The following is a 19,298-nucleotide window of genomic DNA, read 5'->3' on the forward strand; positions in this document are numbered from 1 at the left end:
ACAGGTTTGAGTGGAGAAAAAAAGATACAATTAGGATTTCTGGGTGAACTACATCTTTATAAAACATTATCCTAGTTTTTGATGAATAATTTAATTAAAGCTAAGAAGGTTGAAGCTTTTATCCCGACAGCCATGAATAATGTTTTCTTTACAAATGTTAAACACTACAAAACACTGACTGACCTCAAAAAACAGATCAAAGCTTTATCAATCTCAATCAGATCATTATAAACAACTGAACTGGTTGAAAATGAAAGGTGTGCAGTGATTGTTTTTCTACCAAAAGTCTAAACAAAGTGAAGTTTCACAAACTAATTTCGATTTCAAATTTAATATAAATATCCAGCCTTAACTTCATTCCTCATATTTGTTTTGGATGAACTCTTGAAATACACTTTGAATGCTGTCATAACAGATTAATCCGCATAAAGGACGAACCAATATTCACTGAGGGAACTTTAACCACTAAAACCACTGGTTTTCATTCATTTATTTTCTTGCATTCGGCTTATTCCTTTTATTAATCAGGGGTTGCCTCAGCGGAATGAACCACCACCTTATCCAGCATATGTTTTATGCAGCAGATGCCCTTCCAGCTGCAACCCAACAATAGGAAACACCCATACACTCTTGCATTTAAACACATACACTGCAGACAATTTAGCTTATTTAATTCACCTATACACTAAGTAAACACTTAGAATTTTTCGAATGACCCGGTTGCTTCTGTAAATAGTTTATGTATTAATGGAAGATCATGTAAAGGATTGGGTTGCTTTAATTTTCTTTCCCTGATTAGGGAATTTAATTGGAAGAATTTGCTGCAAAATTGTCTAACAGCAGTTGTGAACGGCATCTCTTTGGCAAAAAAAAAAAAAACCGTGTGTATGTATGTGTCATATATATATATATAAAGTTGAGATTGATTACAGGTGTCTTGTCTATAGGTCACCTGTCTTCCCCTGAAATCTGTGATGTTTGTGTATGGCTGGAGGGGTCCAATTTCGCTGCATGCATCATCATCATCATCATCATCATCATCAGGTGATTGGGCATCAGCCAGATTGGGTAGTTTTACTTGGACAAAGATAAATTAAGACCTGTTTAAAATGATTCAAGATCTACAACACAATATTTCTGTGAATTTAAGACTTTAAGGCCTAAAATTTAAGACATTTTAAGACCCTGCGAACACCCAGAGTTTCACTATTTTAAAAATTGAAAACCGATTTTGCACCAAAAATAAGTAGAAGTACAACAGATTCTCATTAAAATGAAGATACATTTTATTTTTTTCTTAAAAAAAAACAAACAATACAAAAAAATCTGAGGAGGAATAATGAAACAAACCAACCAACCAATCAAAAAAATAAAATAAAAAATAGTTTCAAATAAAATCAAGCACGAAAAACAAAACATTCATGTTTTTGGACAGCTAGGTTAAAAACCAATTCATAGACAGCACAAGTGGAAAATATTCAGAGACGCCTGGCAGAAAGGATCGAACCATGTTAGAATGCCATGTATGCGCTGTAGACGGAAAAGCCCCCCCTAAAATGCACCATGGGATACAAATCAAACGTGTCTGGAATAAAATAAAAAAAAAAGCAGCAACTGAAATATATATACGAGCAAACACACAAAGTATGAATAATACAATTCTTCTCTATCCTCACAGTGCACATGCGTCACGACAGCACATCTGATCCAGGGCTAAAGGACAACACTCGACTCTTTAAAACGTTAGTTGCGCAGTTGAAGAGATCCCTCAACGTTTGGCAATACAATCTCAGGACGAAAAGGGCACGAGTCAAAAAAATACCCTCGCTGTTTGAATGTTTAGCTTCGCAGTGACTATTTAAACAAAAGAAACACAGGCTTTGTAAGGCAGAAAGTGTGCGAGACCTTGGATTACAATTAACCGTTTTAAGGCCCAACTCGCACTGCGCCCCTCGTTTGAGAAAAGAGATGAAAGCATTCATACTGCAGCTTCTAGAAGAGATGATCAAGAAAATATATCTATAAAATAAACAAACGTACATTACAGACATCAGAGCGAACATGATTCTTGAAGGAATATTTACGGCTTAAAAGGAGTTTAGCTTGATGCACGTTGGTGACCAGCGAAAATAGTTTTGCAAAAAAAAAACTTGCACTTAAAAATGGAGCAAACATCGCACATTTATCATGTTAACTCCCATTTATAGTGTGCAACGAACACAATCAAAATTATTTTCCTAATGACAACGTGACATATTACTCTATTAAAATACTAAATGCATTATGGTTCACAACTACACGGATAGAGAAGGTTTATTTAAAAAGGGTAAAACTAAAATTGAGTCGCAAACCCTGGATAACATGTGTACGACGTTGACGACGACGACAAAAGTAATTGTGAAAACATGAGCATTAGATACCAGTTTCTCCATCTTTAACCGCAAAGAGCAGTGAGCGCATGTGGAATAATTACAAAAACGAACCGCTAGTTATAGAAAAATGCTGTGAACTATTACGAATTGCGAAACTTCCTAACGAATGGCTTCCTAGAGAAATCACTAATACACAAAAGCATTGGACCTCATTCAGAAACATTGTCGCAAAACTACTCGTACGTAAAAATGGGTTTTTATTTTTTTCCGTAAAATTGTTAGAAATTCGGATTTATGAACTAAATTTCCAATTGTGTGTAAATTGGAGTAAATGAACTGTGAAGGTTTATCGATTTGCAGCCAAACACGCAATTAAGTTTTAAAACGCAACCTCATGGCTATTGCAATAATTCACGTAAGAATAGTTTTACGAATATTTTCAGAAACGCGCTTCAAGAAAGAGGACCATCAGTCGCAACAATGGCAAGTGGACGTTAAGCTTTATAATACATGTTACAGAAATGAACGAGCGCAAAAAGCATTATTAATATTTTTTTGGAGAGCACAGTCATGTGATTACCCCTGGGCGAGCAGCGACGCTATTGGTTGGAACGATGGGCTTCCCTCATGATTATATACCCATAAATAAACAGACTCAGACACATTTTACTCAATAATATATATAGATATATACGCTCACAAGTTCTGGGAAAAGTCCTTTGCGATATGGAAAATACAGGCCAAAAGAAAAAAAGAAAAGAAGTTCAAACCGTTGAGCCAGGCCACAACAGACACTGAAAAAAAAATATCTGAAAAAGCAAACAAACTCAAAAAAATAAACTGAAATAAAAGCAGAGAAGGGGAGAAGAGAGTGTAAAGGGAAAGAGAAGAAAGGGCCGCTGTTATTAGCATGGCTAGTCTTCCCCGGATGGAGCCTCCTCTTCTGAGCCGTCCTCTTCTTCATCTTCTTCCTCATCTTCGGGGGCTTCATCCTTCGTCTTTTTGGATGGAGGAGACTCTTTCTTCTCCACCTCGTCTTCCTCTTCATCTTCAGCGGGACTCTCGGCTTCCTCTTCATCTTTAGGCGAGGATTTCTCCAGCGCTTTAGCTGCGCTCGGGCGCCCTTTACCTTTGCCTTTCATAGGGCTGGGGTTCACTGAGGGACAAACAGACATGTTAGCACTACTGTTCAAAACTTTTACGTTCATATTTGCTATATTTTAGAACAGAAAAACATGCACACATGTTGTTTTAACTTATTATTTAATTAAGAATTAGATACTATTTATCATATCTGCCCTTTATTTTCCCAAATCCTAAATATTCAAGAGTGCTATTGCTTACCTGTAGCCTTTAGCCGGGGTTTGGGGGATTTCTTCTCCTTCTTCTCCACTCTCCGTCCTCCACCTCTTGGCACCACTTTTTTGCCCTTCTTTTTGGAGTGGCCATAATCGCTGTCATCATCATCATCAACCATGAAGTCTTCATCACTGCCTGACTCTTCTGCAGCACCAAAAAAAAAAAAATTGAAGATTCACATTTTTAGAGAGACCACTTGGAAATTCACAGCTTCTCTCATATTCATTCATTCATTCATTTTCTTGTCGGCTTAGTCACTTTATTAATCCAGGGTCCCCACAGCGGAATGAACCACCAACTTATCCAGCAGGTTTTTACGCAGTGGATGCCCTTCCAGCCGCAACCCATCTCTGGGAAACACACACACATCTCTCATATACAATTTAGAGAAACACTTTACAGTAAGATTGTATTAGTAATGCATTACTATCATGAACAATACATTACATATTTGTTCATGCAAGTTAATGTTAGTTAATGAAAATACAGTTGTTCATGTTACAGTGCATTAACTAATGTTAACAAGCATGAATTTGGATATCAATAAGGCATTTGGAAAAAGTGATTTACAAATAATAAAAATGTACAAGTATTGTTCATACTCCTATCATGATAGTAAATACATCAACTAATGAAACCTACTTGTTCGCATGTAATGATATTCATTTATTTCTTCTAACTAATGATAAATTCTTCCTAATTTAAAATAGCAATGCCATTTAGATTTTTTTTTGCATTAAACTAGTGTCGTCACGATACTGGAATTTTAAAAACGTAAGAACGGTGCGTTCTAAAACAGCGCTGATTTGCCATTGTGTTCTCGTGCTCAACAGAAATGACTGTGACTGGTTGTAAAGGTCATCAGTCCACCAAACTCACCTCAGTTTACTGAGTGTAACCACAGATACAGGGAACTGGAGCGTATTAAAGCCACGAAGATCTCATAGTCTATTAAATCAGCTGACATCCGAGTGATCTGCTGATGAATGGACTGATCTTCATGGCTTTAAAATATTCCAGCGTCCCTATATCTGTAGTTACACAGTATACAGCGGTGAGTTCAGTGAACTGATAACTGAACATAATGGCAAATCAGCGCCGTTTAAGAACGCGCTCAAATGTTAGCAGGTTTCAGTATGCAGGAAAATTTCAGTATGGAATGGTACCGTATTCCAGTGTTGACAACACTACATTAAGCTGAAGATAAATCAATATTTGGTTAAATAGCACCAAATGAAACTTTGTTATTTAATTATAATCATCTGAAGAAATGGTCCAAATGACAATATTTCCACTTGAAATTTGGGAGAAATTACTTTTATGGATTTAAGTGAAATGCTGATATTATTTGTAACCTATATGTAGAAAAAAACCAGAGAAACAGAATTTTGAAGTGGGCACACATACAAATATAAAACATTTTCTGTACAGCATCAGCGGTGTGACGTTTTTCTACATACTACCCTAATAATCTATTTATTCAATTTTAAAAAGAGAATTAGCAAGCTCAAATCTATATTTAAAAGTTTATGTTATTCAAAATCAGTGACATTTTAGTTTTGGATCCGTCGTATGTGCTGTCCATTACTGGTTCCACACTCAAATGTTTGGATATAGATTTTTGTTTTATCATCTGCTGGGAAGAAGCAGCATATTTTTAAGGGATAGTTCACTCAAAAATGAAAATTATGCCACTATTTACTCTGCCTCGTTCCAAACCTGTTTGTTAAACACGAAAGAAGATATTCTGAAGTATGCTGTAACCACTGACTTCCATAGTAAGAAAAACAAATACTATGTAAGTCAATGGTTACAGGTTATGGTTGCAGCTTTCTTCAGAATACTGTCTTTTGTGTTAAACAGAAGTCAGTCAACGGTTTAGATCCACTTAAGGGTGAGTAAATAGTGAGAACATTTTCCTTTTAGGATTAATTCACACTAGGTACAGTTGTCTTGAACCGTGCCAAAACACGCTTGATCCCCCCTCCCAACAGCCTGCACTCATTGCATTTTACTTTCCGAGCCGGGGCACACTTCCGTCATTGATGCAACCGTTCAGTTTAACTGGAAGAAACATGCTCTCGCTCAGCTTTAAGTCACTTTGGGATGCAGTGACACGCAGTCAAATACTATAAATTCATTGCGTAATAAACTATGACAGTTTTTGTTCATTGAGCAGTAAGAATAATTAATAAATCCATATCAAACAGTCCCTTAAAAGTCATGTCTCGTCTTTGGTTTCGGGCTCAGGCGCCATTTGCACTCACACTACAAGTGTATTAAGTCTAACAGAACCTCATTCTGGCACACCTCTTCCAACTTGGCCAGGATTGGCCAACTGAACCTTGCCTGGGCCCGATTCGTAGCACGCACGCTGTGTTCACACTAGACACGGAGCGTGCGGATAAATCGTACGTAAATAGCCGTGTGAAAATTTAAGTTTACTCGCTTCATTCGCGCATCAAATCCGCTTAATTCGCTCATCAAATTCACTTCAGAACAGACGCGGATTCGCATGATGAGCAGGGCTTCTGTCTGCCCATAACTCTAGCTTCGTTGCTAAATGGCTAACATGGATTTTATTTTTTTTAAAAATAACAGTGTTTGTGCTTTATGAAGGCTGAAAAAACAGCGTCGATACGTTTAGGGCCGTGTCTGAGTCCACTAGATCCTTTCAGAGGTAAATCCAGCTCTGTGCTTCTGATTGAGCTGAGCCCAGTTTGATGAACTGTTGTAGGTGTCGGCTGGAGGTTTTTTCCTGGGACACCAACAACAGGCCCTCGTCACAATCACGCTCCCACAAGAGCAAACTCCTGATTGGTTAAGGCGGGGCGAATATCCGCTTAAGTTCAGATTTTAAAACTTGAGTGATTTGCGCAAAACGTGCAATTGGCGCATTGAATTTGCATTGACTTAACAGTAAATCACTTGCGCTTGACGCACCTTCCGCATATGGTGTGAACACAGCATTACACTTGGTCAAACCGGGAAACGCACCTGGGCACAATTTGGACAGACTAGTGCACCCTTAAATGCCTCAAGATTTAATTTACATAAAAACAAAAAGACTTTCTTCCCCACAAGCTTCAAGAATGAGCAATTTTATAAAAGATAATGATGATGACACTTACGGTCCAGGAAGGCCTGTTCTTCCTCATCCTTCTCCTCATCCTCACTGCCTCCGTCTCCCAGCAGGATTTCTCTCTGTTTGGACACAGCCTTTGACGCAGCCTGTCTCACCTGCCTCGGTTTCCTGCTCACCTCTTTATCATCATCACTATCATCTGCAGAGGACACACAATTGTCAAAAACACACACAAATACATCATTTATTCTCATTTAGTTGTGCGTTTCTACACCTATTCCAAATAGGCCTGTGGGAATAATTAATATATGGACTTACCACACAACACATGGACATGACCTCAATCATTTTTGATGTTGCAATATATATAGTCCATACACAAAAAGCAATTCAAGCAACATTTTAGCTGATTGTGCATCATCTCCATCTCTATTGGAGGTGCCAACTGTCAGTATGGTTAAACACTATACAGGGTTTCTGCTGATATCGTAATGTCAAATTTAAGATGTTTTAAGACAATCAAATATTCAATTTAAGACCTATATTACAATATCAAAAACACGCATGCACAAGAGAAAATGCAAAAATCACAAAATTAGTGGCAAAATAAATTTATTTAAATTGAACAGTACTGAAGACAGGTTAGATGCAACATTGAACTAGAGGAAAAAAAACAAACAAACATCTTAAGGCTGATTTATACTTTCCCCTGGCTCTGCATCATGCACCTTCGCTGACTGTGCACATACTTTAAACAGACGAGGCTCTTTAAAATGACAGGGGTGGTTAAAAGAAAGCCACCATAAAGTCAGATGAATAAACAGAGAAACAACTCAAATGAAACGCAGCACCGCACGAACTATTCGCTCGAGTCACAAAATATTTTGTGCGCTTGGCCAGCCGAAATCATGCCGTTTGCACCCAAAGCGAACCACTGCAAACTCTGCGATGACGTCACATTCGCCGTGCGCACTGAGTTCAATAACAGAAAGCTGATTGGCTGTTGCATGTTGGCCTCATTTGTAGTTGTACCACAAATTAAATTTGGACTAGTGAAATAAAGAACTACAACACCACGAAAACAAAGCAACAGCAACAAAAATAATTTAAATGAGCATTAGATGTAGCATTACATGGACATCGTGTAAACATATTTAAGACCTAAAACAGCAAATTTTAAAACTTTAAGGCCTAAAATTTAGATTTTTTAATTTTAGACTTAAGACTTGAAGACCTCGCGGAAAACCCACTATAGTATTTTTCTGACAACTGAAAACACTGTAGATCTGATAGCAGATATCGCAGCCTCTGTTCCTCTTCACCTTGCACTTTTTTGTTAACATTTATTATTATTTATTTAGGTTATGCGTTTTCACACTTGATTCCAATGCCCGATTATTAAACTGTTAAAAATGACTATTATTAAATTATCTATTCCTAAGAATAAAATATGATGTGTTCTTTGGAAGTGTGCACTTGCATTGTGATGATATTATATTTTCAATCTGGCAATATATAATAAGATGACAAATGTCATTCATCAATTTATTTTGTTGCAATATAATCGCACAACAGACAATGGATATCATGACAGGCCTACATCCAAAGTCAAAATTGAGCACGTTGCAGTTGCATTTTCTAAATTTTTCAGCATTATGCAAGTGTGGCAAATAACATATATGAAAAACTGTAGATTAATATTTAAGCACTTAAGGATTTCTGTTACTACACTGTGTTACATGATCTATTACTTAATCGGTGACAATCAGATGGTCTTAAATAGGCGGTTATTGTTGAAAATAAGACTAGCCTTTATGCTGATAGCTTAGCACCTGGCGCTTCATGCTTTATGCATGAGAGTTCAAGGGAAAGTGACATTTTTCTAATGTCGATCTGCGACTTACCTCCACCTCGTTTCCTCTTCAGTGACTTTTTGCCAGGCTTCTCCACCTTTGGCTTCTTTCCCTTTTTAGCCTTTTTATCACCATAGTCGCTTCCTCCATCTTCCTCCTGCTCTTCTCCAAAGTCGTTGTCTTCATCGCTACCGAAGTCATCTGAAAGACCAGAAGACGCTCATTACATTAAACTCTTTGTTTCTGGATCAAATTAGAGCTGCACAACATATTAAGCATCGATATTGCAATGTGATCATTCGAAATAGTTGCATCACAGGATGTGCATTGCTAACTCTGTATTACATATTATAATTAGCATGTGTTTAACACCTCTGACCTGTATGAGGATTTTAAAAGCATTCAGATTTAAGAAATTGTATCATTTGTAACTTTATTAATGATTGAATTTATTGAAATATTTATACTACGAAGACCATGCAGAATTGATTATTAAAATTACTGTATATATGAATACTGTAAGACTCTTAACACCTTATTCTATGTGTATAATTTCTTTATTGGATTTATCTATGCTCGTTGATTGTTTATTATATGTTATGCAGATGATACAGATCTACAGAATCATCCATCAATCAAAAACTTAAAATACTCTACAGTTAGCAATATTCAAGTCATCTGGTGAAATTGTATTCATATCATAATATCCATTACAGAATAAGAAAATAATCGCAATGTTTCGATTATTTGAAAATAAATCAAAATCGATATTCAGACCCTATAATCAATCTACTTTCTCCAGGTCGTTTTTTTTTTTCAATTAATTTCCCTATCGTGTGTGGAGACATGTGACCCCACTTGTGTGTGTGGTCGCATACCCATGCACCTTTCAAAAAAATTTAACTAAACGTCACAACGATGCAGAGCAGAAGCTGTGATTGGTCGGTTTGGTAGTGATGACGAGCTGCGGGACAGCCGTGAGCTCGTTGGAGCAAGTGTTTAGTGTTGAGTCTCGTGAAGGAGCTCCAGTTTGTTTGTTTTTTTTTATAAGAAGTTCGTTTTAGGTAATGTGAGTTTCAGTTGTTTAAAGTTGATATCCAGCAAATAATAGATTGTAGATAGTTTGTGTTTCTTTCAATTATGTAATAATCAAGTAATGCATCCTTCATTCAGAAATCCCTCACTTGTAATATGTGAGCATATTTACTGTCAGGGTTTATACAGTCATGGAAAATCTAGAAAAGTCATGGAGTTTTGACATGGAATTTTCCAGGCAAACAATATGATTAGACATTAACAAAAGTGAACAATTTCTCCATATTTTAAATTGCTTATTTAAAATTATCTTCTATTGGTCTCACGCGATCACCTGATGTGATTTCACAGGTAAGAATTCGCCAAGCTTGAACTTTCGAACGCAGTGAAATGCAAAACACGTGCTTGCGAATGGAGCAGGCCAGAAACGCATGCCTATGAATGGAAGTCTATGGAGCGAAAAGTGCAGGGTAAACACAGCTTTAAAAGAGAAGCAATTTTACCTACTCTTAGCAGTTTAACAAACTATTAAGATTACTTAAATTTAGTTTGACACATAACTGTTTACTGGAATGGAGGTTAATTTTTACTTCTTTTCTTGGCCAAAAACATGCTCTCATATTATTTTATACAGATATTAAAATTAATTGAAACTAACTGCGTGTTTTATTATATGCTGTAATAAAATGTAAACGTTTCTTCTGATTTACCATGTATATGTAAACATTACATGAAATATTAAGTCATGAAAAATTGACTTGAAAGTCCCGGAAAAAAAGTTATGGAATTTTTGTTAAAAAACAAAAACATGTGTATGAACCCTGCCTGTACAAAACCAGTCAGTGAACTATGAGGGCAAAAAGATAAAAAAAAAATAAAAATAAAAATAAATAAAAAAAATCAATAAAACAATCGTTCATTAATCGTAATAGAATTAAAATACTCAATTAATTAATATTTAGATTTTAGGCAAAAATCGCCCAGGCCTGATCAATATAGTGCAGCCCTGGAGATAAAGATAAGATAAAGCGTAATTTACCTGCCGAATCATTTTTGGATTTGGTCAGTTTTTCATCTGAATCCTCGCTGTGGGGAAAAATCAGAAAACCTTCATTAGCAGTTTGATCTTTGAAGGAGAATGTCCTTGTATGTGGCATTTTTTCCTAGTTATAATTAACCGTTGCATATGTGGGTCACAAGGAGAAAATGGATCTCAAGGTTTACCATCTCTAGAGATCGGAACATGCAAAAATCTCACAGTTGGACATGTATTAAATAGATTTACAAGGCATTATTCATATTTTGCCCTTAATAAATCATGGATTAGTTTATTTGGTAAACACTTGCTACTATTGTCTATGAATCAATTTAGTAGTACATTTATAACACATCCATATATATTTATAACATCTCTCTCTCTCTGTGTGTATGGATGTATGCATGTATGTATATGTGTGTATGTATGTATGCATGTATGTATGTATATATATATATATATATATATATATATATATATATATATATATATATATATATATACATATATACATATACACTCACACACATATATATATATATATATATATATATATATATATATATATATATATATATATATATATATATATATATATATAAACACACAATACCTCATTGCACATTCTTTGTGAACCTTGATTATATCTCTGAGCACATTTTACATTTATTTTGATAGCGTGCTGAAAAAAGACAGATTCTTGCCTTTCTTCCTGCGAATTCTTAGACTTCTTGTGCTTGTTTTCACGGGGTGGAGCACGTATCTTCTTGGTGGTTTCCTTCTCCTTTCTTCCATAATCCTCATCTGGAGGCAGAAATTGAATTAATTATACAATTAAAGAGCATGACACACAAATAGATTATGCATGAGAGGTCATTAAACGACTTGCAGAGCAGTAATAAGCAAACATGAGTACATTAACAGTTTCCTGAAAGTTAATACAATGCATTTTAGAGGTGGTTTAATTACCTGCATCATCAGATTCGTTAAACTGGGAGTAATTCACCACCTTTCTGTTCCTGTAAGACAAACAAATATGTATGAATACATGCAAAACATCTTCCCAATGACACATTTGTGAGCAGAGCGACGTTAATTCCTGTTTTAAAGGCTCACTGAATTTCTGAAAGTGGTCAGCATTTATTCAGGAAACGAAAAGCTCGTTTAACATGCCTTGCTTCATTATGTTTACTTGAATTAATGATCGTTAAACAGTTCCTCAATTAGCATTTCAATGAGGGTTTCATTAATACTGCAGTCTTGTCCCATTTAACCACTCAGGCCCGACTCGGTGTTGAGAGGACTGAAAAGCCACAAGTTACTTTAAATGATTCAATTTCTGGATTAGAACTTGCAATAATTCATAATAATCAATTTAGAAAGGATGACAACATATAAACAGTAATCTACACATTTATATTTAATCATTCTGAGTAAAAACTGGTTTATTAGCTTCTGATAGTTTTTTTAAAAAACCATTAAACTATTGTTAGCGGTAACATTTAGTGAAAAATACTTCTAATTGTTAACCGATTGAGCAAAAATATTTGGATTTGTTCTACCATGGCATCAATAGAGACCTCTAAGAAAATTTTCAAAATGTGTCAATTGATTTATATTTAAAACCCTCTGATGGTTTAGTCATTTATTCCTAGTTCGTTCCCATACATTTTACTTTTAGCAGACATCATAATGGTTTGCACTTTTTGTGAGATATCAATTTCAAATTTGGAGCACGACTTCAGAACTTGTGATTGTTTTGGACTGCACAAACTCTGCCAAGTGATTCTAAAAAAAGTGCAAAGTTATGTTCTGAGCTCCAAAGCATTCAAAATTTACAAGAGATTAAATTAGAAACTGTTAAAAATCACACTTAAAATGGGTTAAGAAATTAATTAAAACTACTATATAAATATATTTTAATATTCTAAAACCCAATTACCATACAAATTCATCTGTTTTCTATTTTAATTTAAGAAAAACTTGACCGCCATACAAGAATAAATATCGGCTGACATTTTAAATTTAAAAACTAAATAATACATACAGCTCTCTCTCTAAATATATATATATATATATATATATATATATATATATATATATATATATATATATATATATATATATATATATATATATATAGAGAGAGAGAGAGAGAGAGAGAGAGAGAATGAGAGAGGTGTGTGTGCCTGTAGGTATGTATGTATATATATATATATATACATACAGTTGAAGAATTATTAGCCCCCATTTGATTTTTTTCTTCCTTTTTTAATATTTCCTAAATCAAACTTCACATTGTGTCTAAAAAATATTTTTTCTTCTGCAGAAAGTTTTATTTGTTTTATTTCGGCTAGAAAAAAAGCAGTTTTTAATTTTTTAAAAGCCATTTTAAGGCCAAAATTATTAGCCCCCTTAAGCTATATATATTTTTCGATATTCGAGTTCAGAACAAACCATTGTTATACAGTAACTTTTCTAATTATCCTAACCTCCCTAATTAATCTAGTCAAGCCTTTAAATGTCTATTTAAGCTTTGTAGAAGTGTCTTGAAAAATATCTTGTAAAATATAATTTACTGTCATCTTGGCAAAGATAAAATAAATCAGTCATTAGAAATGAGTTATTAAAATTTTAGAAATGTGTTGGAAAAAATATTATTTCCGTTGAACAGAAATTGGGGGAAAAATAAACAGGGGGGCTAATAATTCTGACTTCAACTATGTATATACACACATATACATTCACAGACCTTTCTCTAAATATATCTGTCTGTCTATCTATCTATACACATACATAAACACCCCCTCTCTCTGGAGAGGTGTGTATGTAATATATATATATATATATATATACACACACACACACACACACACACACATATATATATACATATATATATATATATATATATATATATATATATATATATATATACACACACACACACACACATACATACATATATACATACATGTATGTGTGTGTATATATTTTTAAATTATTTTATTTACAAATAGTTCAAAATACCATATTTTTTTTACAAATTGTATGTAAATTAAAACACATTGGATAAACACTTGTTTTATTCAAATTGTGAAAGAATTTGTTTAATAATTAAAATAACTTCGCGAACTGAAGTCATTTTCGAACATATTAACAAGATTACTATGGCGAATGTTTTACTAAGGCCTTCGCGCGACATTTTTTCTCTGTACAAACGACACAGCCTACGTGAAGACGACGCGCGGCATTTCCCCTATTTGTATAACATTATACCGTATTCTGTAGACGCAGTTAACAAACATTCATATGCAGTAATGAATTTATGTCGTTTAAAATCAAAACACGAAGATTAAACATCGAATTAGGTGCACGTTTTGCACATAAGAAACTCCACACGGGAGGTGTGGTCGCTCTCAGGCACCCCGCCCCCCTCTGACGTCACCCGCGTCGTGTTAATTTACCGCTATCGGAAAAAAAACCCAAAAAAGCGCTTTCCTTAAAAAAAACACCAACGCGCTTTCGCAATCTATTGTTTCCGCATAAACCGTGCTGTTCGCCCAAATATGTGCGCATTACAGGTTGCAAAAATCACACGAACGGGCCAACGAGCACCTCCAGCGGGATTTTATTTCCCCTCCTGAAGCTCTGGCGAGGATGAATGGGAAGCCATATTCTCACTGGCTTACAAGGAAACATGAAGCCTTTTTCAGTGCCTCTCACACTACACATATAATCTGAAATCTAGGTAGGTGATGCACAAGAAACATCACGCTGCAGAATCCCGGTTAATGCGGATTTTAACCGTGCATGGTGTAGCCACGAGCATAAAACACAGCCCTTCGTCACTGGGGAAGAAACAACGAGCAAAATGCATGCACGAACGAGCCAAAATGTTACAAAATCCGAGCGCTAAACGAGAAGCTAAGGATGCCTGGCACATGCGTGAAGCCTAGTAGCCAGCGTGCATGCAGTAGCCATCAGTAGGACGAATGAAACCCACGTACCTCACTGGTCTTGCCATTTTGCAGGAATACTGTAGCGGTTAAAATTGTGAAAAGGAGCCAAAGAAAAGCAGGGTAAATGCAAACAAAACGTGGTGTTTTTAAAACACAAGGGGGCACGTCGAAAAAACCAACGTCCTCTCCCTGTGACGAAAACTAAACAATGCTGGAGGTATTCCTGCTCTACGAAGGTATTTAGTTTAAATATTACCTTCAGCTACTCAAAATGGTGAATAAAACAAACTGAAACTGCAGCCTTCGCGCAACCTAACGATTGGACGGGAGGCGGGGCGTGTTCGTTCAAACCCCGCCCGCTTGGTCAGATTTGCCCAGAGAGCGACGCCATTGGCCGGTTTGAACAGTTGTTTGATTTGTCATTGGTTTTCGAGGCTGTCTGTCAAACGTCGTGTCTCCAAAGCGTTTACCCTCCCCCTCGTTTGCGGATAGGTTGAACAGCATGGCTCAGAAACAAAAAGAGGCCCTTACGATATGCAAGATGTCCCAGTTTAAGTGTAGAACAACTTTGTGGTGCTTGTTTCCTTTGAAATGAAGTTGAAATCAGTGAATAAGCGCTTTATGCAAGCGACAGCACACGACTGAAGGTTTGAGAGCCCCAAATGAATCATTTTTGCTGACTTTTTGAGCTGAATTGTGTTCACAGCTAATTTATTTGACAACACTATTGCTAATATTATGCTAACTGTTATTAATATCATTTAACTTATTACAAATCATAATTTAAATGTACAATTTATTTATTTATTTGGACAGCATATACATTTTTGAATCATTTCCTTCGCTTTTCACAATTCCCATTGCTCTCAGTGATGATTCCTACAGGATTTTTCAATAGAAAAATAGCACATCAAGATCCCTTTTCCCCCAGACCACCCTTAAATCCTGGGTTATTTATTTGATTCAAAGTGTTGCTCAGAAATGTTCTTAGTTTGTTTTCACTTTCAGATATTTTTTTCCCTAAAGTCACAAATGAATATGTAGTCTATAAAGGTTTACGTATAGGAACCAAGAAAGTAAGTTTTACATAGGCCCATAAGAACCAAATAATGATTTCCTACGGGATTATGCAATAGAAAAATAACAAATCAAGATATTTTTTCCACCTCAGACCACCCTCTAATCTATTTGCTTTCTTTTATGCCTTTAATTGAAAGTGTTGCCCAGAAATGTATTTAGTTTTTTGCTTTAAGATGTTTTTTCTCCCCAAATTCACAAAAGAATATGTAGTTTGAGGGGGTCTAGAAGGATTTACGTAAAATAAACCAATAAAGTAAAATTAACATAATCCTATAAGAACCAAATAATATTGATTTCCTACAGGATTATGCTGTAGAAAAATAACAAATCAAGATACTTTTTCCTCCCCAGACCACTCGTAAATCTGTTTGTTTTGTTTTATTTGTTTAGTTGAAAGCATTGGTCCGACATGTTCTTAGGGCGTACTCACACTATGTACAGTTGCCTTGTAGTGATGGGAAGTTCGGATCATTTTACTGACTCGGATCTTTGAGTCTCGTTCATCAAGATGAACAAATCTTTTTTTGAATCATTTCGTTAATTTAGTTCAATATGCAAAAATATTATTAAAATGTTACCAATTGCATCCAAACACATCTACAACTAGCCCAAAAGGTTGATCACACGACAAATAAGTCATAAATAGAATATAAGAAGAAGAAAATAATAATTCAATGTTTACCTGCTGTTTTGTCTATGAAGGTATTGTTGTCTCTTTGCTCAGCTCACCTCTTCATGTCTTTAAATGTCAGTGGTTTATTCACGTTACACTGACAGTCACATATAATGCACAGTCTAAGCCGATAGGAGCCATGATCGTTCGTTTATCACGTGACAGAATGACTCAAACCAGAGGACTTGAGAGATTAACGGTTCAATTCTTTTTCTGGCTCTAAACGCGTATGATTGGCCCATGAGGAACGAATGACTCAGACCCAATAGAGGACTCGAGAGATGAGCGAATAAATTTTTTTTTTCCGGCTCTAAACGCGTATGATTGGCTCGTGATGAACGAGTGACTCAGACCCGATAGAGGACTGGAGAGGGGAGCGGATCAATTCTTTTTCCGGCTCTAAATGCATATGATTGGCTTCTGCCAATATGATGAAGACTTGAAATTACTGATACTACCTGCACAAATGTGCGCACGCGCGGATAAACGAATCATTTCCTAAGAGGACTCGTAGTTCCCGAGTCATATTGAAGATTCGTTCAAAATGAACGAATCGTTGATGAACGACCCATCACTATTGCCTTGAACCGGGCCAAAGCACGCTTGTCCCCTCCGACGGCCCGCACTCACATCGCATTTGAGCCTGAGCACACTTACATCATTGATGATGCGCTCTTCACATTACATTCGGGCCTGGGCACGCTTACGTCATCGATGATGCGCTGTTCATTAAGAAGCGCTCTCGCTCAGCACAGTGGAGATTTCTTTAGTTATATCGTTTAAGTCGTTTGATATGCAGTGACAAGCAATCAAATATTTCGCAGAACAGATCAGCCCCTTTGACGTTCATGAACAATCATAAAGTCCTCGTGCTGCATGAATTAGGAGGTTTGCTGAAGGTGCAGCTGTCGTGCAATGAGAGGTTTGCGTCTTTAATAAACTACGACAATTTGCTTTCATTGAACAGTAAGAATGATTAATAAATTCATATTAAACAGTCCCTTAAAAGTCACGTCTCGCTTTCAGTTTCTCCCCAAAATCACAAATGAATATGAAGGTTGAGGGGGTCTATAAAGGTTTACATATAAGAACCAAGAGAGTAATTTTACATAGTTCTATAAGAACCAAATTATGCAATAGAAAAAAGTCAAATATAGACTTTTCCCCCAGACCACTATCAAATCTCTTTGCTTTGGTTTATTTATTTGATTGAAAGCGTTGTTCAGAAATGTTCTTAGTTTGTTTTCACTCCTAGATATTTTTTCTCCCCAAAATCACAAATGAATTTGTAGTTTGAGCGGGTCTCGAAAGCTTTACCAAGAAAGTAATTTTACATACATCTATAAGAGCCTAATAATATTAATTTCCTACAGGATTATGCAATAGAAAAATAACAAATATAGACTTTCCCCCCCAGACCACCCTCAAATCTGTTTGCTTTGTTTTATTAATTTAATTTCAAGGATTGCTAAGAAATGTTCTTAGTTTTTCACCTTTAGATATTTTTGTCTGGTTGAGGGGGTCTAGAAAGGTTTACATATAGGAACCAGGAAAGTAATTTTACATAGGCCTATAAGAACCAAATGATATTGATTTCCTACAGGATTATGCAGTAGAAAAATAACAAATCAAGATATTTATTTTTCCTCTGACCATCCTCAAATCTGTTTGCTTGCTTTTATGCCTTTGACTGAAAGCGTTGCTCAGAAATGTTCTTAGTTTGTTTTCACTTTTAGATATTTTTTCTCCTCAAAATCACAAATGAATATGAAGGTTGAGAGAGTCTAGAATGGTTTACGTACAGGAACCAAGAAAGTCATTTTACATAGATCTGTAAGAACAAACAATACTGATTTCTTCTGACATTTTACCCTGAAATATAACCTGGGGTAATAATATTCATTCATTCATTTTCTTTTCGGCTCAGTCCCTTTTTTAATCTGGGGTTGCCACAGCGGTATGAACCGCCAACTTATCCACCTTATATTTTACGCAATGGATGCCCTTCCAGCTGCAAACCATCTCTGGGAAGCATCCACACACACTCATTCACACTCATACACTTCGGACAATTTAGCCTACCCAATTCACCTGTACCGCATGTCTTTGGACTGTGTGGAAAACCAGAGCACCTGGAGGAAACCCACGCGAACGCAGGGAGAACATGCAAACTCCACACAGAAATGCCAACTGAGCCGAGGCTCTAACCAGCGACCCAGCGACTTTCTTGCTGTGAGGCGAGAGTTGGCGATTCATTCCGCTGTGGCGACCCCGGATTAATAAAGGGACTAAGCCGACAATAAAATTATTGATTGATTGATTTTTGCTATTTTTAAAAAACTTATTTAATATTTTTCCCCAACATATAAATTTGGCCTACCAATTTTTGAACCATTATTGTAAGTTATTTTGTTAGATAAGCTTCAGATTTGACTTCAGTACTGACTAATCTAATGTGTATGCACAAATAGAATATTGTAAAGTCCTATAGAAAATATTAATTTAACCCTCCTGTTGTGTTCACATCCTGCCCCTTACTTTCGTGTTTCCGGTCAAAATTGACCGGTCTGTTTTAACTGCTCTTATATTAGTACAAAAATCATTTTTCTCCACCAAATATTTTTTCAACATTCTTCCTGTCTCAAAGTATGTGTTTAACATGAATTTACAGAGTTAGGCATAAAATAACTGCAATGAAAATAAAAATAGGCGCTGAAAATATATTACATAATGAACAATAAATTACAGAAATCTAAATACTTTGTTTCATTAATCATAGCCAGCTCGCTGAAATAACTATAACAGGGTCTGACCTAAGAAATTGAAATTTTAATCCATCTGAA

The 19,298-nt window shown here is 35.7% G+C and overlaps 2 protein-coding genes across 5 annotated transcripts in view; one reads left to right on the forward strand and one right to left on the reverse strand.

Moving 5' to 3' along the window:
- Positions 1-1,262: 1,262 nt before the first annotated feature.
- On the reverse strand, positions 1,263-15,007 carry nucks1a (nuclear casein kinase and cyclin-dependent kinase substrate 1a). Of its 4 annotated transcripts, none has more exons than XR_015501910.1 (8): positions 14,751-14,992; positions 11,710-11,759; positions 11,445-11,544; positions 10,744-10,790; positions 8,721-8,870; positions 6,650-7,015; positions 3,717-6,593; positions 1,263-3,528 (listed from the first exon to the last, which is right to left on the reverse strand). XR_015501910.1 is itself a non-coding variant. In NM_001004601.2 (8 exon segments), coding segments are annotated over 8 exon segments (918 nt in total). In that variant the 5' UTR covers positions 14,768-15,007; the 3' UTR covers positions 1,263-3,286.
- epha8 (eph receptor A8) overlaps positions 14,314-19,298 on the forward strand; it is a 336,681-nt gene continuing 331,696 nt past the window's right edge. Inside the window, exon 1 of the mRNA XM_087274196.1 lies at positions 14,314-14,491. The gene's annotated coding sequence lies outside the window, so the exon portion shown is untranslated. The remainder of the gene's footprint in view (positions 14,492-19,298) is intronic.

This window comes from Danio rerio, chromosome 11 (genome assembly GCF_052040795.2).
Source record: "Danio rerio strain M-AB ecotype USA chromosome 11, GRCz13ab, whole genome shotgun sequence".
Taxonomy (NCBI): domain Eukaryota; kingdom Metazoa; phylum Chordata; class Actinopteri; order Cypriniformes; family Danionidae; genus Danio; species Danio rerio.